We start from the raw sequence: 24795 nt of genomic DNA on the forward strand, positions 1-24795 counted from the left end.
CATTCTCCTGCTATGTGAATTGGATGTAGGAAAACCCGCATCCAATTTACATAGGTGTGAACCCAGCCTTAAAGGGGCAGCTTCACTCATTTGTTTTTAATTTTCTTACAATTCTCTGGCGCCACTACTTAACACTTTATATTTACATTGGTTGCTATGCAATTGTTTCATATTTGTATATTTGTAATAACTGTATGATAGTATGAAAGAAGATATTAAAATGTAGATATTAAAGGGGTTGTAAAGGTAAAAAATTGTTTTCCTAAATAGCTTCCTTTGCCTTAGTGCGGTCCTCCTTCACTTACCTCATCCTTTGATTTTGCTTTTAAATGTCCTTATTTCTTCTCAGAAATCCTCACTTCCTGTTCTTCTGTCTGTAACTACACACAGTAGTGCAACACTTTCTCCCTGGTGTGGAGAAGGCCTTTTGAGGGGGGAGGGGGCGAGCAGGAGTGTCAGGACGCCCACTAACACACCACTATCTGCAAAGTAGGGAGTGTCCTGACACTCCTGCTCCTGCTGATAAAAGAATTGTGGCATTTCCAGCCAAATCGCCCACATGGAGACACTGTTACTATTGTGCTATATAGTATATTATACTACACTATACTGTTTTTTAAGCGATTGTAACCCTAAAACAAAAAAACAAACAAAAAAAACTCCTTTACCTTTAAAGCATGAATAACAGCATAGTGGTGTTGCAGTATAATTTTTCCCTTTCTATGTTCTAAAATACCTGCCTGTTCCTGTGTCCCCCTATGTGAACTTATCACAGTAATTATGGCTGCTGATCCATTATACCGTAGTCAGTTTACCTGGCTCCGTCAGCCCACAGTCTTTCCCTTTCCCCCCTCCCTCCTTGCTTGTCAGCTCAGTCTGTGTAGTGGAAGCCGATCTCCTCCCTTCCCCTCCCCTCTCCTCCTGCTGCTATTTCCGCTGCAATACATACACCCATTACTTGTACCTCTCTGTTTTACGAAGATCTAAAAATACAGTGTGTCCGTTAAAAAAAAATGTATAATCCTAAATACCTTCTTTCACAGCGTCGCTCTGCTGACCGGCTGAGTCTCAGCCCCTCCCGCTGATCTTCTTAGATCGGGGAAGGAGAGCGGAGGGGGATCACATGACCGGCGATGTGAGAAACGGTATTTAGGATTATAATTTAAAAAAACACACACACACAGTACTTTAGATCTTCATAAAACAGAGAGGATACAAGTAATGGGGGTAAGTGACTTAACAACCACTTTAACCACTTAAGACCCGGACCATTATGCAGGTTAAGGACCTTGCCCCTTTTTGCGATTCGGCACTGCGTCGCTTTAACTGACAATTGCGCGGTCGTGCGACATAGGTCCCAAACAAAATTGGCGTCCTTTTTTTCCCACAAATAGAGCTTTCTTTTGGTGGTATTTGATCACCTCTGCGGTTTTTATTTTTTGCGCTATAAACAAAAATAGAATGACAATTTTGAAAGAAATGCAATATTTTTTACTTTTTGCTATAATAAATATCCCCAAAAAAAGTTATAAAAAAACATTTTTTTTCCTCAGTTTAGGCCGATAGTTCTTCTACCTATTTTTGGTAAAAAAAATCGCAATAAGCATTTATCGATTGGTTTGCGCAAAATGTATAGCGTTTACAAAATAGGGGATCGTTTTATGGCATTTTTATTAATAATTTTTTTTTTTACTACTAATGGCGGCGATCAGCATTTTTTTTTCATGACTGCGACATTATGGCGGACACATTGGACAATTTTGACACATTTTTGGGACCATTGTTATTTTCACAGCGGAAAAGTGCTATAAAAATGCACCGATTACTGTGAAAATGACAATTGCAGTTTAGGAGTTAACCACAAGGGGGCGCTGAAGGGGTTAAGTGTGACCTCATATGTGTTTCTAACTGTAGGGGGGTGGAGCTGGACATGTGATGTCAGTGATCGTCTTTCCCTATATCAGGGAACAGACGATCACTGACATTGCCACAATGAAGAACGGGGAAGGTGTGTTTACACTGGCACGGATCGGGTCCCACGGGAGTGGTCAGGGAGCTTCGTGGGCGCGCTCGCGACCCCACGGCTGGGCTCTTAAAGAGGACATACAGGTACGTGCTTGTGCCCAGCCGTGCCCTTCTGCCGACATATATCGGCGTGAAGGGGTCCTTAAGTGGTTAAGGAATTGTCCTACAAATATGACCTTTACATTGTAGTTAACAAATGTAAAAACATCCCCTAGTTTGACTATAAATTATCGGACTGAGTGAATGCTCTTTCCTGTATACATGCATTAAAGCCCATCTCTTGGAATCCTGAAACCCACACTGCTAGGATTAACAGCTTGTTTAGGGGCTACAAAAAGCACTTACTTGATCCTCCATTCCACCTGCAGATGGTGCTCCCTCTCTGCTCCAGGGTTGAACTGTCCCTCAACATCCTCACATCCAATGCAGGGCTAGAACTGGAGACTGCTGGAGCATTGGGGAGAAGATAGTGAAGAGACCACTAAATCTATTTTTATATGCCTCCTAGACTTATGCCGCGTACACACGATCATTTTTCGGCATGAAAAGATACAAAGTTTTTCCAACTTCATCATTAAAACGACGTTGCCCACACACCATCGTTTTTTAAAAATGCTCTAGCAAAGCGCGGTGACGTACAACACGTACGACGGCACTATAAAGGGGAAGTTCCATGCGGATGACGCCACCCTTTGGGCTGCTTTAGCTGATTCCGTGTTAGTAAAAGACGATTTGCGCTTTTCTGTTTGTTACAGCGTGATGAATGTGCTTACTCCATTATGAACGGTAGTTTTACCAGAACGAGCGCTCCCGTCTCATAACTTGCTTCTGAGCATGCGTGGGTATTTAACGTCGTTTTAGCCCACACACGATAATTTTTTACAACCCGAAAAATTATATTGTTTAAAACGTTGTTAAAAAATGCAGCATGCTCGAAAAAAAAAATTGTTGTTTTTCAGAAGCCGAAAAATGATGTGAAGCCCACACACGATCATTTTAAATGACATTTTTTTAAAACAATGTTTTTTTAATGCTGAAAAATTCACACTGCTGCTAATTCTTTTGCGAATTTGAGCTGTTGCGATTGATCAAATTCGCAAGTCATTAAAAAACATTGTTTTCCATTAGTGCTGTTCACATCAATATGTTGCGAATATAAGCTGATGGGAAAAAAGGGTCCTGTGCGAGTTTTGATCCGTGTGCGATGCAAATTCAGCTCTATACACTGGCTTTCCCTGAAATCGCGGCAAAATCGTGGCAAAAAGCAGCCACGAAAGCGATTTTGAATTCGCAGCAGTGTGAACCTAGCCTTAAACAAACAGTTAGCTCTACTGTAGCTGTATGGATGAAGCCCCACTGAGTCCCCTTTCACACTTATACGACTTAGTATGACAAGTCATTATTCATGATTTTCAATGACTACCATTCATACTGGCGCAACGTTAAGGCCGCATTAACACCTGAGCGTTTTGTCGCCTGAAGCGCGACGCCCCAAAACGCTAGAGGGGAAAAAATACATAATTCTCTATGGAGATGGTTCACATATCCACTACAAAACGCCTGACGCCGAACGCCTGAAGCCCAAACAAGTTCTGGACCCTTTTTTGTCGCTCGAATTTGGGCGTTTGGGCGTTTTACATTGGTGACCCTAGACCTGTAAAAAATCGCGGTAAAAAATGCTGCTTTTGTCGCGGCAAATCGCGGTAAAAAATGATGCGTTTTGTCGCGGCAAATTGCAGTAAAAAACGATGCAAAGCGCTACGCTCAGGTGTGAATGCAGCCTAAGTCGTGCCGACTTCAAAGTGGTTCCTGCATTACTTTTTTTCTGAAGTCGGATCAAAGTCGGATTCCGTATTAACAAATCTGACTTTGGCATGCGACTTGTACACGACTTGTGCATGAAGGGGAACTCCGCGCCAATTTTTTTGAAAAAAAAAAAAAACAGCATGAGCATACTGGGCCCTTCGGTCTGGTATGGATTTTAAGGGGAACCCCCACGTCAACACTATCTAAAAACTGTAGAATGCAGCATTTATTACAACTTTGGTATTACCAATATGAAAGCATTAACCTTACTATATTAAAAATGTTATCCTCCCTTCTAGAGATGGGTGAAATTGGGAGTTTTCACTTTTAATATCTCCTATTGCCTTTTGCATGACTAGAAACGTTGCTGTTGTGTGTATCCTCTCTCTATAACGTGTCTGCATTGTTTTATATAAATAAAAGAATGTTAGCTAGTAAAAAATAAGATAATGAAAAATGAAAAGTCTGTTAAAACATGCATGTTAATAATATACGTTTCTTTTAGGTTCAGATTGGATAGCTGTGAACAAGGAACCCAGCATTTCTACACATTACAAGATTATCAATCTCACTACTAATGAAAAGATCCTAGTTCGTGTTTCAGCAGTCAACAAAGCTGGATCCAGTGCACCAACAGCTCTGGAACACCCTGTTCTGGTCAGAGAAATCGTTGGTAAGGCATTCCTTAATATATGTTATGCATATATCGCAGGAGGGATCAATGCAATAAGAGAGGTGTGAGATTAAACAGTTTGGGTTTGAAGGGCTGTGAGACTCTAGTGGAAAATTGTGTCTATTGGAGTTCAGGGAGGTATAAGAAGCTGGTGGGTGCCAGCATATAGCTCAGTGGTGGTTGGTGCTCCATCGGTCGGAGGGGCGGGCTGCAGACAGACCTGACCATAACTCCCCTGTCGCTCCGACCCGCCACCCCACACTAACCCTCCACCCTCATCGCTCCCTCCCCCATCGCTCCAGCCCACCACCACATGCCATAGCCACCCCCCGGTTGCTGTCTCGCTTGCCCTGTACTTATACCATGCAGGTCACAGCTGCGGCGGCGACTTCTCCCCTCCATCTCCTCCATGTCCCGGCCATCGCTTCTCCTCCCCGGTCAATGGGGTCTTCAGACTCCTGGCCAATGGGGTCTTAGGACTTCCAGCCAATGGGGTCTCAGGACCCGCTTCCTGATTGGCCATTAGCGACGGCTCTAATCATGTGCTTTAAAAAACAACAACATTGGAATCCATGCATTTGGCACTGCATGTAGATTAGGGGCTGATGTATAGATTAGGGGGGCGATGTCCCTAATGAGCGGCCACCACTGGTATTGTTGTAGTGGTAATTTAAGCTTTGTCTGGGCTGACCATGTAATTTAAGTGTAGCACATCCCCCGTAGAAGCCGCTGGTGAATAGGGATCCCCACCCTACAAACAGAGCTGGTGCAAGGATTTTTAACACCCTAGGCAAAACCTTTATTTGGCATCCAACCGGGCTTCGCCCCTGACTCCACCCCCTGACTGATGTGCGCTTTAGGCCTTGGCTATAGGTAGCACCAGCCCTTCTTAGACAGCCGGCTCTACCCACAAGGCTGTTGTCATCTCCACACCAGAGAGTTGTGTACACAGCAGCCCTGGTTGCACCCTAGGTGGCAGTGCACCCTAGGCGGCTGCCTTGTTCGCCTAGTGGCAGCAACGGCCCAGCCTGCTCAGCCGGGCAGACAGAATTTCCACAAGCTCACTTGAGACAGGAACCAGTCAAGCAACTTTGTTTTGTTTGTTATTTAGGGGTTAATAAACTTAGAATGGGAGAAGGGTATTATGGGATGCCTACTTGAGTATACACTTCTCTTCCTCCTGCACATCACTTGCTTGCAGGTCAACACAGACCCAGCTGGAACACTGTTTTGTGAATCTTGCAGGGCACTGCCAGATTATGTTGTGTTGGTTGGTTGTGTAGAAAAGGTCCAGTGTCCAGCTACATTCCTGTGGCTACTGATCCTAGCACCACCTCTTCAGGCACTGTCACCCCACCTGGCTGAAGCTGCCCCTTTCTCTAGCCCTCCTGGCTACTTCCCACCATTATCCCAGACTGCCACACTCACCAGCCACCTGACTGTCTTCTCCATTGAGATCACCCGGACGTTCTCACTGGCTCCTGGTGTCCTCACTATTGCTTCCGTGTTTATAGACAGAACTCCTTTATGTGTCTTGAGAGGATCCCTCTAGCACCTAAGCTCCAGGCCCAAGGTCACTCTCCCCCAGACTAGGGGGCTACCCTCAAGGGCCTCTGACAGCCTCCTCAGCAATCCATCTCCATCTTTCACCTGAACTCCACACTGTCCCTCCTGGCCTGACTCTGAGTATTGAAGAGGGGCCTTCTCCCTGCCAGCCCATTTGCTGGGGATTGGCAAAGGCCCGCCTCAATACTCCAAGCAGTTCCTCCTAATCTCTTTCCTTTTCATCTGGAAACTACTCCAAGGTTCCAGCAAGTAGGGGGAGGTACCAGGGGTGCTGCCTGATGAGTCATCCAGCATCCCTTGATCACTCACCCTGACCCAGATTCAATACAGGCTTGGCTGCCAGCCAAGCCTGACAATTTACCTACTCTACCAAAAACCTATGTACAATCTATTCTAAACAGAATGCAAGTATAGCCTCATATAAAAAATACAATCTATTCTAGCACACTAGAGGGTGTTACATAGGTCAATGTAAATGAAGAACTCTTAGGCCTCGTACACACGACCGAGGAACTCGTCGTAAATGAAACATCGTTTTCCTCAACGAGTTCCTTGTCAGGCTTGTGGAGAAACTTGACAAGCTTTCTTTGTGTACACACTGTCAAGACCAAATCTCCTCGTTCTCAAACGCGGTGACGTACAACACAGACAACGTCAGGGGAAGTTCGATTCCACTGGCACAACCCTTGGGGCTGCTTTTGCTAATCTCATGTTACTGCGTGTTAAGTAAAAGTTTGGTAAGAGACAATTTGCACCTTTCAGACTGTTACAGCGTGACAAATGTGCTATCTCCATTACAAACGCTACCTTTTACCGAAGGTGCGCTCCTGTCTCATACTTTATTCTGAGCGTGCGCGGGTTTCTTAGGATACACACGAACGTGTTTCTCGTCGAAAACCAGCCTGACGAGGAACGCGACAAGGAAATTGAGACTCCCGTCGAGGAAAAAGAGAACTTGTTCTCTTTTTTTCTCGTTGAGTTCCTCGACAGTTTCCTCGATGAAAAACATACACACGACCGTTTTCCTCAGCAAAAAAGCTCTGCCACCATATTTCTTGATAGATTCTGTTGAGGAAAACGGTCGTGTGTACGAGGCCTTACACTTTACTATATTATGACATTGATTGCAAGTCCATTAAAGTGTAGGTAAACCCTCCCATCGTTTTCAGCCAAGGAAGCTGCCATCTTTGCCTCTGTTTAATCTACAACTGCCATGATGCTGCACATGTGATCAGTTATGACACCAGCCATTGGATGCTTTGACAGTTTGGTTGAGAGCACAACCAATGGGAGTGTTACTTTTCCGGCATGTGCCAGAAATGAAACTGCTTTATGGATGGGTTTACTTCCGCTTTAAATATTCAGTGTGTGAGGCTTAATTTACTTTATTAGTTTCATATAATCAAGTTTAAAAATTCCTGCTTAAAGGATATATAAAGTCTTCAATTTTCCTTTTATAGACCCACGTGGTAAAGAGATCGGTTTAATGTAAATACCACTGTCTGTTCCTCTTTTAAATCATTTATTTAGAGCACATGTAATGAAATATATACGGGGCAGTCATATGTTTTTAAAAAGCAACCTGCAATAAAAACTGATACCCACCTCTCTATGGCAGTGCCATCAATCTTCACCCTCTTAGAGAGTTACAGCTGCTGTAGAATCTTTTGCATCTCACACATTTTCTGTGTGTTGCATGCCTGGTCCCCCACTGAGTGCAGTGGTTTGATCCACCAACTCTAGGTCACTATTGTGTCCTGTGGTGATGTAGGGGCCAACAGCAGGAGCCACAGAGTTCAGTGGGGGACAAGCCAGCCAACACTTTCTAAAGTATAATATGCAGAAGTTTATTAAAGCTGGATACACATTATACAAATTTTGTTGTTCAGTTATCTTTATATTTACCTTCAACTATGTAGGGCAAGGGCCTGCCTGATTGCATACAAATTCAAAGTGTTAAGGTTTGACCTCATATTATATGGTTTTGGTAAATCTAAAAGAAAGTTGTACAAGAAAATTGTGTAAAAATTGTATACCGTAGTGTGTAGCCAGCTTTAGAGGCTGAGACTCCTCCACAGAGGCAAGGTTGAAGACATTTGTCTTCTTTTATTGTAGGGTACTCTTTTGTGAAAAAAAAAAATGACATAAAAAAAATCTGGTGACACTTTAATGTTTTGCACTACCATATAATACATCTTATTCCGTATGAGTATGAGTACGTATATAGTATGAATGTATATGTAGTATGTAATCTTCTCTGCCTATAGTGCCTTCTGCCTTTATATTTAAAACAATATAACAAAAAAGTAAGAAGAAACATGTAAAATGCCAAACACACCAAAAAAATACTTTAAACACTGCAATAATTTCTCAAAATATGGATGTACCATAAATAAACTGTACTCTCCTTTTAAGTCATGCCATATAAAGTAGCCTCTTGTAAGAAGAGTTAACCCTGCAGACTTCATTAACACCAGTAAAATGTATTTGTGTGTAAACTTCCAAAGATAGAAAGCATGTCAATGCATTATATGTGTCTTAAGCTGCATACTATTGTTGAAAGTGAAGGTTAATACACTGTAAAATTCCCCACCCTGTGTGTACAAAGTTACAACCTTTATTTGATTCCCCCACTGTTAAATGTCTTCGCTTTAGGCAGTATTAAACCCAAAAGCAAACATTTATTATAAAGCAGCTTACCAAATCTTAGATGTGATGTCTGGATTTGTTTTCTTACGTATTTAGGCTTTCTTTCCTTTATTATCACCTGATGATCTGGCCAGTAAGTCTGCTGTTTTTCAACAGAACAAGCTCTCTTGCAGATGTAGCAGTTACAGGGATGAGACAAACCATTTACCCATGGGGTTCTAACAATGATCAGCTTTTATTTATTTATGTAACAACTTTATCCCACCTTACATCAATTGAACTCATCAGAGTGCCCCCTTACATCAACTGTCTGTATCAGAGTGCCCCCTTACATCAACTGTCTGTATCAGAGTGCCACCTTAAAATAATTGTCACCATCAGAGTGCTCCCTTACCTCAGTTGTCCCCATCAGAATCCCTCCTTTACCATGCACATCAACTGCCTCCATCAGAGAGCTCCCTTACATCAGTTGTCCCCATCACACTGTCGTAGTACATCAAATGTCACCATGAGAGTGCTTCAACATATTAACTGTCCCTATAGGAGTTCCCCCTTACATCAACTGTCCCTATCAAAGTTCCCCCGTTACATTAACTCGGAGTAAAAAGGGGAAGTCGCGCTAATTAAATTAATATGAATAAAGTGAAACACCAGTGATTAGTGAAAATAAACAGTACGTGGAAATAGACAATTCTATGTATAGTGATGAACACCCTCAATGGGGTAGGTGCATATTATGAATAACTATTAAATGGCATAAATGTCTCTTCAGTTTAGTATGGGCAAATTGACAGTCCAGACAGGCCAAGCGGTTTATAAAGCAGTCCGCAGGTGTAGTGATGAAAAGAAATCCTTAGGTAACAGTGATAACGACCACTCTGTGTTCAGAACAAACAGGAGACCTCCACCACAAATAATACTGACTCTTACCAGAATTCAGTAAATAATAGGCATAAAGACAAATCCAGCAGCAGCCCACAAGATTATCTTCAACCAGCGATATCCATACATTAGTAATCACCATTGGAATCCAGACTCCATAGATACAAAGGAAACACCAAAGGAGGGATATAGCGTAATACTGCGCTGGTTTATTGTAACTTAGAGCAGCTAAATGCTTACTTACATTTGCAGTGATAAAATGGGCATCAAGCGGACATAAAATAGATAGCAGAGTAAAAAACAACACAGCCGGCCGGACTGTGTGTGGGCGTACGTCCGGATATCCGGGCGTACGCCCACACACAGTCCGGCCGGCTGTGTTGTTTTTTACTCTGCTATCTATTTTATGTCCGCTTGATGCCCATTTTATCACTGCAAATGTAAGTAAGCATTTAGCTGCTCTAAGTTACAATAAACCAGCGCAGTATTACGCTATATCCCTCCTTTGGTGTTTCCTTTGTTTCTATGGAGTCTGGATTCCAATGGTGATTACTAATGTATGGATATCGCTGGTTGAAGATAATCTTGTGGGCTGCTGCTGGATTTGTCTTTATGCCTATTATTTACTGAATTCTGGTAAGAGTCAGTATTATTTGTGGTGGAGGTCTCCTGTTTGTTCTGAACACAGAGTGGTCGTTATCACTGTTACCTAAGGATTTCTTTTCATCACTACACCTGCGGACTGCTTTATAAACCGCTTGGCCTGTCTGGACTGTCAATTTGCCCATACTAAACTGAAGAGACATTTATGCCATTTAATAGTTATTCATAATATGCACCTACCCCATTGAGGGTGTTCATCACTATACATAGAATTGTCTATTTCCACGTACTGTTTATTTTCACTAATCACTGGTGTTTCACTTTATTTATATTAATTTAATTAGCGCGACTTCCCCTTTTTACTATGTTTGTTTGTGCTGTATGGCACACTTAAGACGCGGCTGATAATATATGTTTGTATTACACGTTGGGTCTGCGCAACAATATTTCCTTTTTTCTATTAACTCGGAGTGCCTTTCAGCACCAGACAGATGGAGGAAGTTCCACTGCGCATGTGATTGGTTTTTAGGATGCTGGTGGTCCTAGCAACCAACTACTGCAGAGGAAAAAGGAGGGGACTGCTCAGGGTCTCATAGACCTAAAGGGGGAGGTGGGCGAGACCATAAGCGTGCGCAAGGGGTGTGCCAGGTGTGCCTGGGCAGACCCTAATCCTGAGGTTGGCAACCCGTCAATCATGATCTAACTGCCGATTGCGGGCAGGTGACAGGTAAACCGCGATCCCTCCTTGCCGACTCCCAGAATCTGGACAGGAAGGCCAGCAGAGCTGGGATATAGTGGAACCGATCCTTATTTTCCTCCAGCAGCTGCTGAAAGTAGGCTTTTCCTCCTCTCCCCGACATTCAGCTGCTACAGGAGGAAAATACAGGGGATCGGTACCAATATATTCCACCGCCACCACCCCTCCTGTCCCTGTTCATCTTCTTTCTGCTGCCCAGATCCCGCTTGCCCCCCCCCCCAATTGTAGAATGGATATTGGGGAAGAGGCCGGTACATATGTGACACATGCATATGTGTTGGAGCTTTGAGGTGTACACCCTAATGTAATGGGCGAGACTAAAATATGGGGGGGGGGGGCACAGCCTGCACCTGCACCACCCTAGATCCAGGCCTCAGTCAGTGGAAACTTTCAGAAATCTTTGAAATAGAACACAGTCTTGTCATATAGCCATTAGGGAATGTCTATGGCTTCCATGAATCTCCTGACAAAGTAAAACAAGAAGCCACTAGAGGAAAAAACTGTACAACATTTGCTAATTAATACACTTGAAGACTCTTAGCTAACTCACTCCAGGCCCTTTGACCACCATTATATCATATTTCAAAGCTGTGCAAGGTCTCTTAATTAGTAAGGGTGCCCTTCTCCATCTTAAATCACTGCTGAAAAACAAACACTTGTAAGAAGAAAAGGAGTAAAGCTGGCCATACACCGAGTGAATTTCAGTTGGTTCCTTCTGAACTAGCTGAACTTCAATCAATGAGTGGCCCTATCAGCACCACTCCTCCCAACGTCCTGTGATTGAAACATCAGATGTAGACACTGCTCTACATCTCTCACAGTGAGAGATTCAACCATCTATACTGTTTAGCGTGGATAAAATAATCTGTTAGATTTCTTTCCTTCAAACCTATAGATGTATGGCAAGCTTTAGTTAAAATACTGTATTGTATAATAAACAACTCGTGAGGCTAAACAATGCTTGTTTAAGGGACTATAAACTTGGGTCTCAATATCCACTTGAAAAATGTCCAATGACTTAATATTGCTGCTATAGGTCCAGCATCAGAGCACCGGAAATATTGCGATAGCTATACTCCCAGCTCTCAGTAAAAATCGAAACTGTAAATGAAAAGAGGAGTATTGGAAAAAAAAAATGTTTTAATCATACTCAACTACATAGATTGTCCCCCGCCAGCTCCAAGGCTAAGGACTGAACAATCAAATACCGCAGGTCACTTGGTTTTCAGGGGTTACCTCAGCAGAAGCAGAGAACTGGTGATCGACCGTCAGTCACTGGCTCCCTGCTCTGACCCCCCCCCCCTCAACCCACACTCACTGGGGTGCTGGGCTATGGAGGGGGTGGCAGCAGCTGGCTGAGAGACTGAGCTGAGTGCCGGTCCAGGCATGTGGGTGGATCCTGACCATACGGTTGCGATCTTTCCCAAGCCTGGACTGGCTCTGTGACGTCAGCCGACAGTGGGCTTAAAGGGGTTGTAAAGGTACATTTCTTTATCGTACATCACGGGACACAGAGCGGCATTCATTACTATATGGGTTATATGGAGTACCTTCAGGTGTAGACACTGGCAATCTCAAACAGGAAATGCCCCTCCCTATATAACCCCCTCCCATAGGAGGAGTACCTCAGTTTTTACGCCAGTGTCTTAGGTGTTAGTCATGGTTTAGCTTGCCTCCGCATCCTTGGGATTAGGTGAGCTACCGGTTCTGTCCAAAAAAGCCTCAGCGCTAAAGTGGTCAGTAACCGGACCCCAAACCCTTGGGGTATAGCCCATAATGCTTTTCTTTTTAGAGAGCTGGACCCTGGGCCCAGAACTTAGAAACCTTTGGGTACCTAAAGTTTTCTGTTGCCAGGGTGCTATATGGGCCCAGGACAGTGGATCCTTCATAGGAACCCAGGGCCTGAAGGTCTAGACATCCCCACGGAGATGGGGGAAGATTGGGCCTCTTGCTTGGCAAAGTCCTGCGGCATGGAGCAGGTAAGTGAGGGGAAAACTTGCGGAACTTGGTTCTTAGCAGGTTTTTTTCTGGGGGGTCACAGGGGACATGCCTAAAGTTATGCACTGCATCTGGCAAACTAGTCACATATCATAAAGATAGGATGGCTCTCTATGTATTATTCCCCATAAGATGTGACCTCCCTTGTAGTGTTGGAAAAGCATTGAGTGGGGCCTGTGTTATATAAAAATATATGTGTGTGTCAGAGAGCTTTGCTTACCTGCAGGCCTCCAGGCGATGCTCCATTCAGTCTTCCTCCTCAGAGCCTGCAAGCAGGCAAAACGCTGACCTCCTCATGGTTCCAGGCTGCAGGTTGCAGTTTGCTGGAACAGAGAGGTCCCTTCCTCCCAAAATCCCCCCCCCCTCCCCCTGTCGGGAGGGGCATTTCCTGTTTGAGGTTGCTGGGGGGGAAGGGCGGGTCAGTGGCTTAAAGGAAGGGGCGGCCCTTCCTTGTTTGTTCCATCAATACTTTGGAACTGAGGAGAAAGACCAGAGCGGCAGCACGGGGCGCCGAGGACACACAGTGGCCAGAAAGGATATTGCAGTCTTCAGAGGACTGTTTTGTCAAGCCTAGAAATAGGCTGTTTCTTTTCCATCTCATAGTTTTTCTTTGCAATACTACTCAGGGGGACAGAATGTTTTTTCTTTCCTGGATTTGAAACAAAAACGAAAAAAAAAAAAAAAAAAAAAGTCATCTAGGGGAGAGGAAGCATTTTTTTATCCCCCAAACAGGTGTTTGGACAATTAACTTTTATAGTTCCAAATACCAATAGGTAGCAGGTGTACCTCGGTATTGTACCATGGTATGCCGCTGTTTTCCCTACAGGGAGCCTTGGGGCCATCGGGATCTGGGGCTGGAGCTGACGCGGGTCAGTCCAACCCTAAGATGGTCACGCAGGAGGTATTACTCACCTCTTTAAAAGAGATGCAGAAAAGCATGGGAAAAATGATATCCGCAGCTATGCGGGGCAGTAAGCGGAATAGATCTCCGTCGCCCGAGCGCGGACCCTCAGAAGAGGAGGTCCTTTCCTCAGGGGAATTGGACGACCTCTTGGACACGGACCAAGTAGGTTCAGGGATCGAAGACCCGGATACAGAGGAGTCTGGGGCAGTCTCCCTGAGGGAGAGCTGGTGGATTCAAGGATTGTCGGACTTGGTCCATAGGACATTCAACTTGCCAGTACCAGATCTCCAGGTATCGACGGTTTCAGCTTTGGGCTCACTGAGGGCGCCTCAAAGCAATGCTGTGTTTCCGATCCATCCTCTATTAGAGGGAATTTTGTTCCAAGATTGGAACAAGCCAGATAAGATCTTCTTACCACCTAAAAGGTTCTCTGTCCTATATCCTATGGAAGAAAATGTTTCCAAAAGATGGGCTACTCCTGCAGTGGACGCAGCCATCTCATGTGTTAACAGATCGTTAACATGCCCTGTAGAAAACATACAGGTGTTCAAGGATCCAGTTGATAAGCGCTTGGAAGCACTACTTAAGAACTCCTTCACTACTGCAGGGGCAGTAGTACAGCCAGCTGTGGCTGCGATTGGGGTCGCTCAAGCATTATCGGATCAATTTAAGCAGATGCTTAAACTTATTCCGGCCCAGCAGGCAGAAAAATTTTCGGATGTCCCTAAGGCCATATGTTTTACGGTAGACGCAATCAAGGATTCTATCCAGCAAGCGTCACGTTTATCGTTATCCCTTATCCATATGAGAAGACTCTTATGGTTAAAAAGCTGGGAGGCTGAGCCCCCATGCAAGAAGCTCCTGGTAGGGTTCCCCTTCCATGGAGGACGACTCTTCGGAGAAGACCTAGATAAATACATTCAGACCATTTCAAACGGCAAGAGTACTCTCTTGCCAACTAAGAAGAAGGTTCAGGGACCTGCGTTTAAACGACAGTATTCCCCTGGGCAGGGGCCCTCTAATGCCAAGCAGTATCGACGGCCTCCTGCAAAAGCAAACTTCGGCTTCAACAGCAGATCACAAGGACAGGCTGTTAGAGGCAAAAGGCAGTGGTTTCGCAAACCAGCAAAACCAGCCCCCAAGCCAACCTTATGAAGGGGCGCCCCCACCCACGAAGGTGGGGGGAAGGCTGCGACTCTTTTCAGAGATTTGGGAAACCAGCATTCCCGACGAGTGGGTACGGTCTTCCGTGGCCACAGGCTACAAATTAGATTTCCTAAGGTTTCCTCCTCCTCATTTCCAGAAGTCGAGGATTCCAAACGATCCGGAAAAGGGAGCCGCATTAAGATCGGCATTAGATCATCTACTTTCCCAGGAAGTAATAGTAGAGGTACCAGTCCTGGAACAGGGGCTGGGTTTCTACTCCAACCTATTCATCATCCCAAAATCCAATGGAGATGTCAGGCCAATTTTGGACCTAAAGATGGTAAATGCATATCTAAAGATCCGCTCATTTCGGATGGAATCCGTGCGGTCAGCAGCTGCCACACTCCAGAAGGACGACTTCATGGCGTCCATAGACATAAAGGATGCCTACCTTCATGTTCCAATTTATCAGCCACATCAAAGATATCTACGCTTCATGGTGGCTTCGCGTCACTTCCAATTCGTGGCGCTTCCCTTCGGGTTGGCTACGGCCCCCCGGGTGTTCACGAAGGTCCTAGCTCCAATCCTAGCCAAACTAAGGATCCAAGGGGTCACGATCCTAGCATACCTGGACGACCTCCTAGTCATAGATCACTCGTCTCCCGGCTTGGAGCGAGCAGTGGCCCTCACGGTCCAATACCTCGAGAGGTTCGGCTGGGTCCTAAATCGAGAAAAGTCAGCTTTCCAGCCCACAAAGCAGTTGGAATATCTCGGCATGAGATTAGACACAGAACAACAAGGAGTGTTCCTACCTCTGAGGAAGGTAAAAGCCATCAAGGAATTAATCCTACTGGTTCTAAGCAAGAAAGAACCGACTATTCGCCTATGTATGAGATTACTAGGCAAGATGGTGGCCACATTCGAGGCGGTACCATACGCCCAGAGCCACACTCGCATCCTACAGGCAGCCATCCTGTCAGCATGGAGCAGAAGGCCACAGACCTTGGATATCCCGTTGCCGCTCTCATCAAGAGTCCGACAAAGTCTGTGTTGGTGGTTAGACCCTCAGAATCTACTGAAGGGGAGGTCTTTCAGCCCAGTGGCTTGGAAGATAGTGACCACAGACGCCAGCCTGACGGGCTGGGGAGCAATTTTGGATGGTTGCACTCGCCAAGGTACTTGGGCAAAGCCAGAGAAGCAGTTGCCCATCAACATCTTGGAGCTCAGAGCTGCTCGACTAGCCCTCAGGGCTTGGACGTCAAAATTGCAGGGGTTCCCGGTGAGAATTCAATCAGACAATGCCACGGCCGTGGCACACATAAATCACCAAGGGGGAACCAGGAGTCAAGCCGCTCAGAGAGAGGTGAGCTTGATTCTTCTATGGGCAGAGGCTCATGTGCCCTGCATATCGGCAATATTCATTCCAGGAGTGGACAACTTTCAGGCGGACTTCTTAAGCCGCCAGACTCTATGGCCGGGGGAATGGTCTCTGCATCCACTAGTCTTTCAAGCACTCTGCCAAAGATGGGGAGTGCCGGACGTGGATATCATGGCATCGAGACTCAACAAGAAACTAGACAGGTTCATGTCCCGCTCAAGGGATCCGATGGCCTGCGGAACCGATGCGTTGGTTTGCCCTTGGCATCAGTTCAAACTTCTTTATGCGTTTCCCCCGCTCCAGTTACTACCCCGCCTGCTGCGCAGGATCCGGGTGGAGCACATACCAGTCATCCTGGTAGCTCCAGCATGGCCCAGAAGGGCATGGTACTCACTAATCTTAAGGATGGTAGTGGGAGACCCTTGGACTCTTCCTCTACGGCCAGACCTGCTATCGCAAGGTCCGATCCTCCACCCTGCCTTACGGCATCTAAATTTGACGGCCTGGAAGCTGAATCCCTGATTCTCAGGGGTAGAGGTCTGTCTCAGAAAGTAATCTCTACCCTAATCAGAGCCAGGAAACCGGTCTCTAGGGTGATTTATTACAGGGTCTGGAAGGCCTATGTAGGCTGGTGTGAGTCCAAGCGATGGCTTTCTCGCAAATTTACCATCGATAGAGTATTAAGTTTTCTCCAGCTAGGAGTGGATAAAGGATTGGCATTAAGCACAATCAAAGGACAGATTTCTGCTCTGTCAGTGTGGTTTCAGCGGCCGCTGGCCACCCACTCGCTGGTTAAGACCTTCCTTCAAGGGGTCTTACGTATTAGACCTCCAGTTAAATCCCCGCTTTGTCCGTGGGATTTAAATCTTGTTCTGTCAAGTTTACAGAAACAACCGTTTGAGCCGTTGGCTGATATTCCTTTGGTTCTACTGACAAGGAAGTTAGTATTTTTGGTTGCCATAGTTTCCGCAAGAAGAGTTTCGGAACTGGCAGCCTTATCTTGTAAGGAACCATATCTTGTTTTTCATAAGGACAGGGTCGTTCTCCGCCCTCATCCTTCCTTCCGAAGGTCATATCCAGTTTTCATTTGAACCAGGATTTGGTATTACCATCCTTCTTCCCTAAACCTACTTCCAGAAAGGAAGGGTTGCTGCATACCTTGGATATTGTCAGGGCCATGAAGGCCTATCTTAAAGCTACAAAGAAGATCCGGAAGACAGATGTGCTGTTCATTCTACCGGATGGGCCCAAGAAGGGGCAGGCAGCTGCAAAGTCCACCATTTCTAGGTGGATTAAGCAATTAATCACTCAGGCCTACGGCTTGAAAGGGTTGCCTCCTCCAGTATCATTAAAGGCTCATTCTAATAGAGCCATGGGCGCCTCCTGGGCAGCACACCACCAGATCTCTATGGCTCAAGTTTGCAAGGCGGCAACCTGGTCTTCTGTCCACACGTTTACAAAATTCTACAAGTTGGACGTAAGAAGGAATACTGATACAGCCTTCGGGCAGGCAGTGCTGCAGGCTGCAGTTTGAGACCCTCGGATTCCGGGGGCTCCTCTTGTTCGAGTTAAATTTAAAAATTTTATTTTTCTCAACTAAGTTGGATTTATTATGATTTGAGTATATCTCTAAATTAAATCCTTTTGTCTTGGAGATGTTCTCCCTCCCCTCATTGTGAGCATTGCTTTGGGACATCCCATATAGTAATGAATGCCGCTCTGTGTCCCGTGATGTACGATAAAGAAAAAGAGATTTTTAATACAGCTTACCTGTAAAATCTTTTTCTTGGAGTACATCACGGGACACAGAGCTCCCACCCCTCTTTTTTGAGGACCATTTTGGGAGGCATACTGCTTGCTACAAAACTGAGGTACTCCTCCTATGGGAGGGGGTTATATAGGGAGGGGCATTTCCTGTTTGAGATTGCCAGTGTCTACACCTGAAGGTACTCCATATAACCCATATAGTAATGAATGCCGCTCTGTGTCCCGTGATGTACTCCAAGAAAAAGATTTTACAGGTAAGCTGTATTAAAAATCTCTTTGTTTCATTCTATGCATTAAGGTGAAAAAACATCTGAGGAGTAGCGCCCCCCCCCCCCCCAGTTTACTTACCTGACCCCTAGAAAGTCCTGCGCCGTGAACGCGCTGGCTTCTTGGCCCATTCATTGGTTGATTGATAGCAGCGAAGCCATTGGTTTCCGCTGCTGTCAATCAAATCAATGTAGCGGCGCGCCGGTGGGCGGGGCCGATTGATACAGTCGGCAGCTGTAGCTTCCGGCTGTATCACGGGAGCGTGCCCACAAGAACTAACCCCCAGAGAGAGAGAGCTCCCACAAAGGGGGTTAGTTCTTGTGGGGGGAGCCGAGACAGCCGCCAAGGGACCCCAGAAGACCAGGATTGGGGCCACTATGTGCAAAGTGAGCTGCACAGTGGAGGTAAGTATGACATGTGCGTTATTAAAAAAAAAAAAAAAAACGGGAACCTTTTGTCCCTTTAAGCAGGTCACAGGAGTACAAAACAATCTGCACTCCTTTGATCCACAGGTGAAGTACAGCCAAATGAGCTAAGTCCACGAGGTGACATGCACCTTATTGGACTTAAAGGAACACTAAAGGCATTTTTTTTTAAATAACAAACATGTTGCCGGGTGATGTGAGGTGCCATGCATGAATCCTGGGGATGACTGGGAGGTGGGGCATTTTGCAATTTTCCGGTGGCTTCATGGGAAGGAGAGTGGGAGCTGAGCAAGAGGGTGGGAGGCAGGGCCGGATTAACAAGGGGGATGATGGAGCTGCAGCTCCAGGCCCCTTTCTCAAGATAGGCCCATTTGACCAAAAAAAAAAAACAAATCAGAAAAAAAAAAAGATAGACTTCGGGGGTTGTAGCTCGACGACCAGAGGTTGCAGAAACCCCACATTTGGGGGGTAGGCAGTTAAAGACCTACCACACAACTGGTCAAAATATGGGACGGCTATCATTTATGGTTCCGGAGATACGGGCCTGCTTGCACAGCCTGTCAGAAGCTACATACAGAGCGGCCAGTATAAATACAAGCTGACACACTACAGCAGACTGATAGGATCACAGTGCTTATAATAATTATTTGTATATTACTCATGGTAATTAACCCCTTGCCACCCAGGCCAATTCTGACACTTCTCTACTACATGTAAAAATCATAATTAGTTTTTTGCTAGAAAATTACTCTATGGTGGTCTTTGCACTTTTTATGTTGCACGGTGTAGAGCTGCACGATTCTGGCTAAAATGAGAATTGCAATTTTTTTGCTTAGAAGATAGATCACGATTCTCTCACGATTCTTGCAGGGTAACATCATCTTTCACATTAAAACAAAAACAAAAAAATGGGCTAAGTTCCCTGTTTTGTTTTTATGGTTTTTATTATTCATTGAAATGGGCAAATGCAGTGTGACATAAAATATTGCAGCAATTGCCATTGTATTCCCTAGAGTCTCTGCTAAAATATATATAATGTTTGGCGGTTCCAAGTAATTTTCTAGCAAATAATATTGCTTTTTAACTTAAGAAACAAGTGTTGGACTTTAAGTGGTTAAATTTCCCGCATTTACACACAGACGTTTGATTTAAGAAGGAAGTTAGTTACAATGTTTCATTTTGTTTACAAACTTTGCAGACTGCCCAGATTTTTTCTTTACACACACAGAAGTGTATTCCTTTGATCTAAGAAGGAAGCGTTGGTTACAATGTTTTCTGTTAAAAACTTGGCAGACTGCCCAGATATTTTCTTTTGATAGCTAAAAGTCTTTTCACTTGTTATATGAAAGAATCAGCAAACTCTGCATTGGAGATCGTCAGGGGGGTTGAATCGAGATCACAATTTTTTTAACGATTAATTGTGCAGCTCTAGCACGGTATTTGCGCAGCAATTTTTCAAACATGTTTTTTTGGAAAAAGAATGTTTCATTCATTAAAAAAAAACACTAGTTAGCACGATTTTTTTTGGTATCCTAAACTATAGGTTACATGTTTAGAGTTACAGAGGTGGTCTAGTACTACAATTCTTGTTCTCGCTCTAACGATCGTGGCATATGTAACCTGTGTGTATCTGGCTCTGATACTACCAGTGCCTACCCAGCCACTGACTAGTATCTCTCCCCAGCCTGTCCCCACACACCCTCTCACCTGCTGACCTGTGGATGGGGGAATCACTCCTGCAGTGTTATTGTGTTCTGCCAGTGAGTACAATGATCAGTGTTGCTAACTATAGCTGGCAGCACTGATTGTACAGGCTGGTTGTACTCAAGTCGATTAATAGATTGACTTGTGTAAAACCAGCTAGCCCATACATAGATCGACTATGGCTGGTCTCTGCATATTTGGCGTAATTTCAATCCATGTATGACCCGCTTAAACACTACGCAGTCCCTAAATATCCTTCCACTCCTGTACATAGTGCTCACTGTCATACTCTCCACACTCCTCTCCTATACATAGTGCCCACTGTCATACTCTCCACACTTCTCTCCTATACATAGTGCCCACTGTCATACCCTACACACTCCTCTCCTGTACATAGTGCCCACTGTCATACCCTCCACACTCCTCTCCTGTACATAGTGCCCACTGTCATACTCTCCACACTTCTCTCCTATACATAGTGCTCACTGTCATACCCTACACACTTCTCTCCTGTACATAGTGCCCACTGTCATACCCTCCAGGCTCCTCTCCTATACAGAGCGCCCACTTTCATACCCTTCACACTCCTCTCCTGTACATAGTGCCTGCTGTCATACACTTCTCTCCTGTACATAGTGCCCACTGTCACACCCTCCACACTCCTCTCCTGTACATACTGCTCACTGTCATACCCTCCACACTCCTCTCCTATACATAGTGCCCACTATCATACCGTCCACATTCCTCTCCTGTACATACTGCCCACTGTCATACTCTCCACACTTCTCTCCTATACATAGTGCTCACTGTCATACCCTACACATTCCTCTCCTGTACATACTGCCCCATCATACCCTCCACACTTCTCTCTGGTACGTACTACCCTCTGTCATACCCCCACACTCTTCCTGTACGTACTGCCCATTGTCATACCCTTCACACTCCTCTCCTATACATTGTGCCTTTTGCTGTACCATTTGCACTCCTCTCCTGTACATAATGCCCACTGTTAGACCCTCCACATTCCTCTCCCTCACCTGCACATACTTCCTACTTATATACCGTCCATACTCCTCCCCTATGTCGCTTACCTACAAAAACAGTTCTTTAAAATTATACTGAATATCCTCAATATTACCAGCTCTAGAATGGACACACTTTTGTTAGTTCAACTAAAGGAAATCTCAGTTCTCATATTTGTTCTGCCCCATTATTAGTACTCATTTAATTTTTTGATTACTACTATGATGTATAGAGGAACATCGGGGATCTCAGCTACTCTAAATATAGCACTTGTAAAAAAAGTGCCCCTGAAAATATTTTTTAAATGTTGGCAACTGTGCACTTAGGCACTGCCCAAGGGCCACTGGATCAGTAGGGGCCCCATGAGAGTCTCCTGGGATCCTGTGATATTAAAGTGGTAGTAAACTTTCCTGACATTACTACTTTTTAGAGGCCCTGGGGTAGGTTATGCCACAATGTACAAGTATGCACAGCATATTAGCACATTAGTGTACACTTAAATTTTCAGACTGAGCCCTCCAGTGCTGCACTGTGATTAATCAGGCGGGCCCAGGCTCTTCCATCTTCACCCGGTCTTCCTTCTGGGTTCTGTGCCTTTGGTCACTTGCCTTGGCCGAGCTGCGTTCATGTCATTCCCACGCATTTATTAATTTTTTATAAAAGGCCCCACCAAAATCCTCAGCACCAGGCCCATGATGTTCTTAATCTGACCCTGGTGGGAGGGTTCTTTCTTGTTTTTGTACCAAATGCTTAGGTAGACTGTATGTTTGTTAGATAGCTGTTCGTACGGTACAGGTTGGGTACTTAGGCCATGTTGGCTTGTCACCGGCCCAGTGTTGTGCTGGGTTGGCTGCCTTTTTTTGTTTTGTTATATATATTGTCAAAATGAATAAAAATAAATTTACAAAAAAAATTGTTATACTTACCTCCACTGTGCAGCTCGTTTTGCACAGTGTCCCCGAATCCGGTCTTCTGGGGTCCCTCGGCGGCTGTCTCGGCTCCTCCTCACAAAAGCTTTCCACCTTCATGCGAGCGAGCTTGCATGGTGGAAAGCTTTTGCGAGCGCGCTCCCTTGATACAGCGGCGGGCATAGCCGACGACTGTATCACTCGGCCCCGCCCCCGGCGCGCCGCGTCATCCGCTGTGATTGACAGCAGCGCCATCCAATGGCTGCGCCGCTATCAATCCGTCTAGCCTAGCCAATCAACGGCCAGGCTGGGAACCGAAGAGGATCACATGGACGTGCGCGGGACTTTCGAGGGGTCAGGTAAGTAAAACGGGGGTTCAGGGGGGGGGGCCGGTACCGTCGGATGTTTTTTCACCTTAATGCATAGGATGCCTTAAGGTGAAAAAACATTTACCTTTACAACCCCTTTAAGGCTGGATTCACACCTATGCAGTTTTACTGCTTTTTGCATATTTGCACTACAGAACGTGTTCCATAGGAAACCATGTTAAATGGACTGTAGTGCAAATCTGCAAAATGCAAAAAACCCTAAAACTGTGTATCCAGCCTTATCCTTAGTAATCCAGCAGATTTTACCAAGTAGTTGAATTTAAGGGGCCAGATTCACGTAGAAGGGCGTATCTTTGTGCGGGCGTAGCGTATCCTATTTACGCTACGCCTCCGCAACTTAGACAGGCAAGTGCAGTTTTCACAAAGCACTTGCTCCGTAAGTTGCGGTGGCGTAGCGTAAATTGGCCAGCGTAAGCCCGCCTAATTCAAAGTAGGTTGGTTAGGGGGCGTGTTGTATGGAAATAAATCGTGACCCCACGTAAATGACGCCCCTTAACGAAAGGCGCATGCTCAGTATCACGTCGAATTTACGCCCTAAGATACGCCGGCTCAATGCCTGTCACGTGAACGTAACCTACGCACAGCCCCATTTACGTACGACTTACGTAAACAACGTTAAAAAATACGCTTGTTCCGACGTCCATACTTTGCATTACCTGCGCCTCATATAGCAGGGGTAACTTTACGCCGGACGTAAGCCTTACGTAAACGGCGAGGCGGGCGCAAGTACGTTCGTGAATCGGCGTATCTAGCTAATTTACATATTCGACGCGTAAATCTATGGAAGCGGCCAGCGTAAATATGCACCCCAAGATACGACGGCGTAGGAGACTTACGTCGCTCGTATCTTGCCCGAATTCTAGCGTAACTAATTCTAAGAATCAGGTGCATAGATACGACGGCGCTCATTCGGACTTACGACGGCGTAAGTGGAGATACGCCGTCATAAGTCTTTTGAGAATCTGGCCCATGGAGTTTAGTAGGTGGGTGAAAGAGAACAAGCATTTTTTTTATATACAGGTTTCGGCTTTATGTTTGTTTTTTCTTTTTGGTAACTTTTTTTTTCCGAGCATAGGTCTATGTTTGTCCCCTGTATGTTTGAATCTTCTTTTTTTACTGACTCACTACCTCTGCTGGAAGTCTATTCTGAGAATCAACTACTCTTTTGGTAAAATAAAACTTTCTAAGATTAATTTCCTCCTGCTAGTTTGAAATCGTGTCCCTGAGATGAGATTGAGATGTTAAGAGATGAGCTGATCATTTATTTCAGAGTTTGGTAATATTATAGTTAGCTATTTTTCACAGCAAGTTCAGATAAATGTGTTAACAGGGAAGAGTAAAATAAATATTACATCCTTTGAATACTACACTTTTTAAAGGGATTCCAGCTGGTTGCTGCTAATCCTGTAGGAAGCATTTGTAATGCGCACCAGCGCATTGTGGGGATGCCATACATAACTTCAACAGAGACTAACATGAAATCTAGCCTGAGCTTTATGTGTCCGGCACTGAACTGAAATAAAGGATACTCAACACCAATAAAACTAAGAGCCCAATTGCTGCAAGGTTTTATGAGGCAAAATATGATAGTTTTGGTTAACTTCTGGCTTGGCTTTTCAACCACTTAAGCCCCGGACCATTTTGCTGGTCAAAGACCAGGCCACTTTTTGTGATTCGGCACTGCGTCGCTTTAACTGACAATTGCGCTGTCCTGCGAGGTGGCTCCCAAACAAGATTGATGTCCTTTTTTCCCACAAATAGAGCTTTCTTTTGGTGGTATTTGATCACCTCTGCGGTTTTTATTTTTTGCGCTATAAACAAAAATAGAGCGACAATTTTGAAAAACATTCAATATTTTTTACTTTTTGCTGTAATAAATATCCCCAAAAAATATATAAAACATTTTTTTTCCCTCAGTTTAGGCT

At 45.0% G+C, this 24795-nt stretch overlaps 1 protein-coding gene across 1 annotated transcript in view; it reads left to right on the top strand.

Moving 5' to 3' along the window:
• The window catches only part of MYBPH (myosin binding protein H), a 135618-nt gene that overhangs the window by 54077 nt on the left and 56746 nt on the right, over positions 1-24795 (top strand). Inside the window, exon 3 of the mRNA XM_040337868.1 lies at positions 4337-4504. Within this exon, the coding sequence (XP_040193802.1) occupies positions 4337-4504 (168 nt within the window). The remainder of the gene's footprint in view (positions 1-4336; positions 4505-24795) is intronic.

This window comes from Rana temporaria, chromosome 2 (genome assembly GCF_905171775.1).
Source record: "Rana temporaria chromosome 2, aRanTem1.1, whole genome shotgun sequence".
Lineage (NCBI taxonomy): Eukaryota > Metazoa > Chordata > Amphibia > Anura > Ranidae > Rana > Rana temporaria.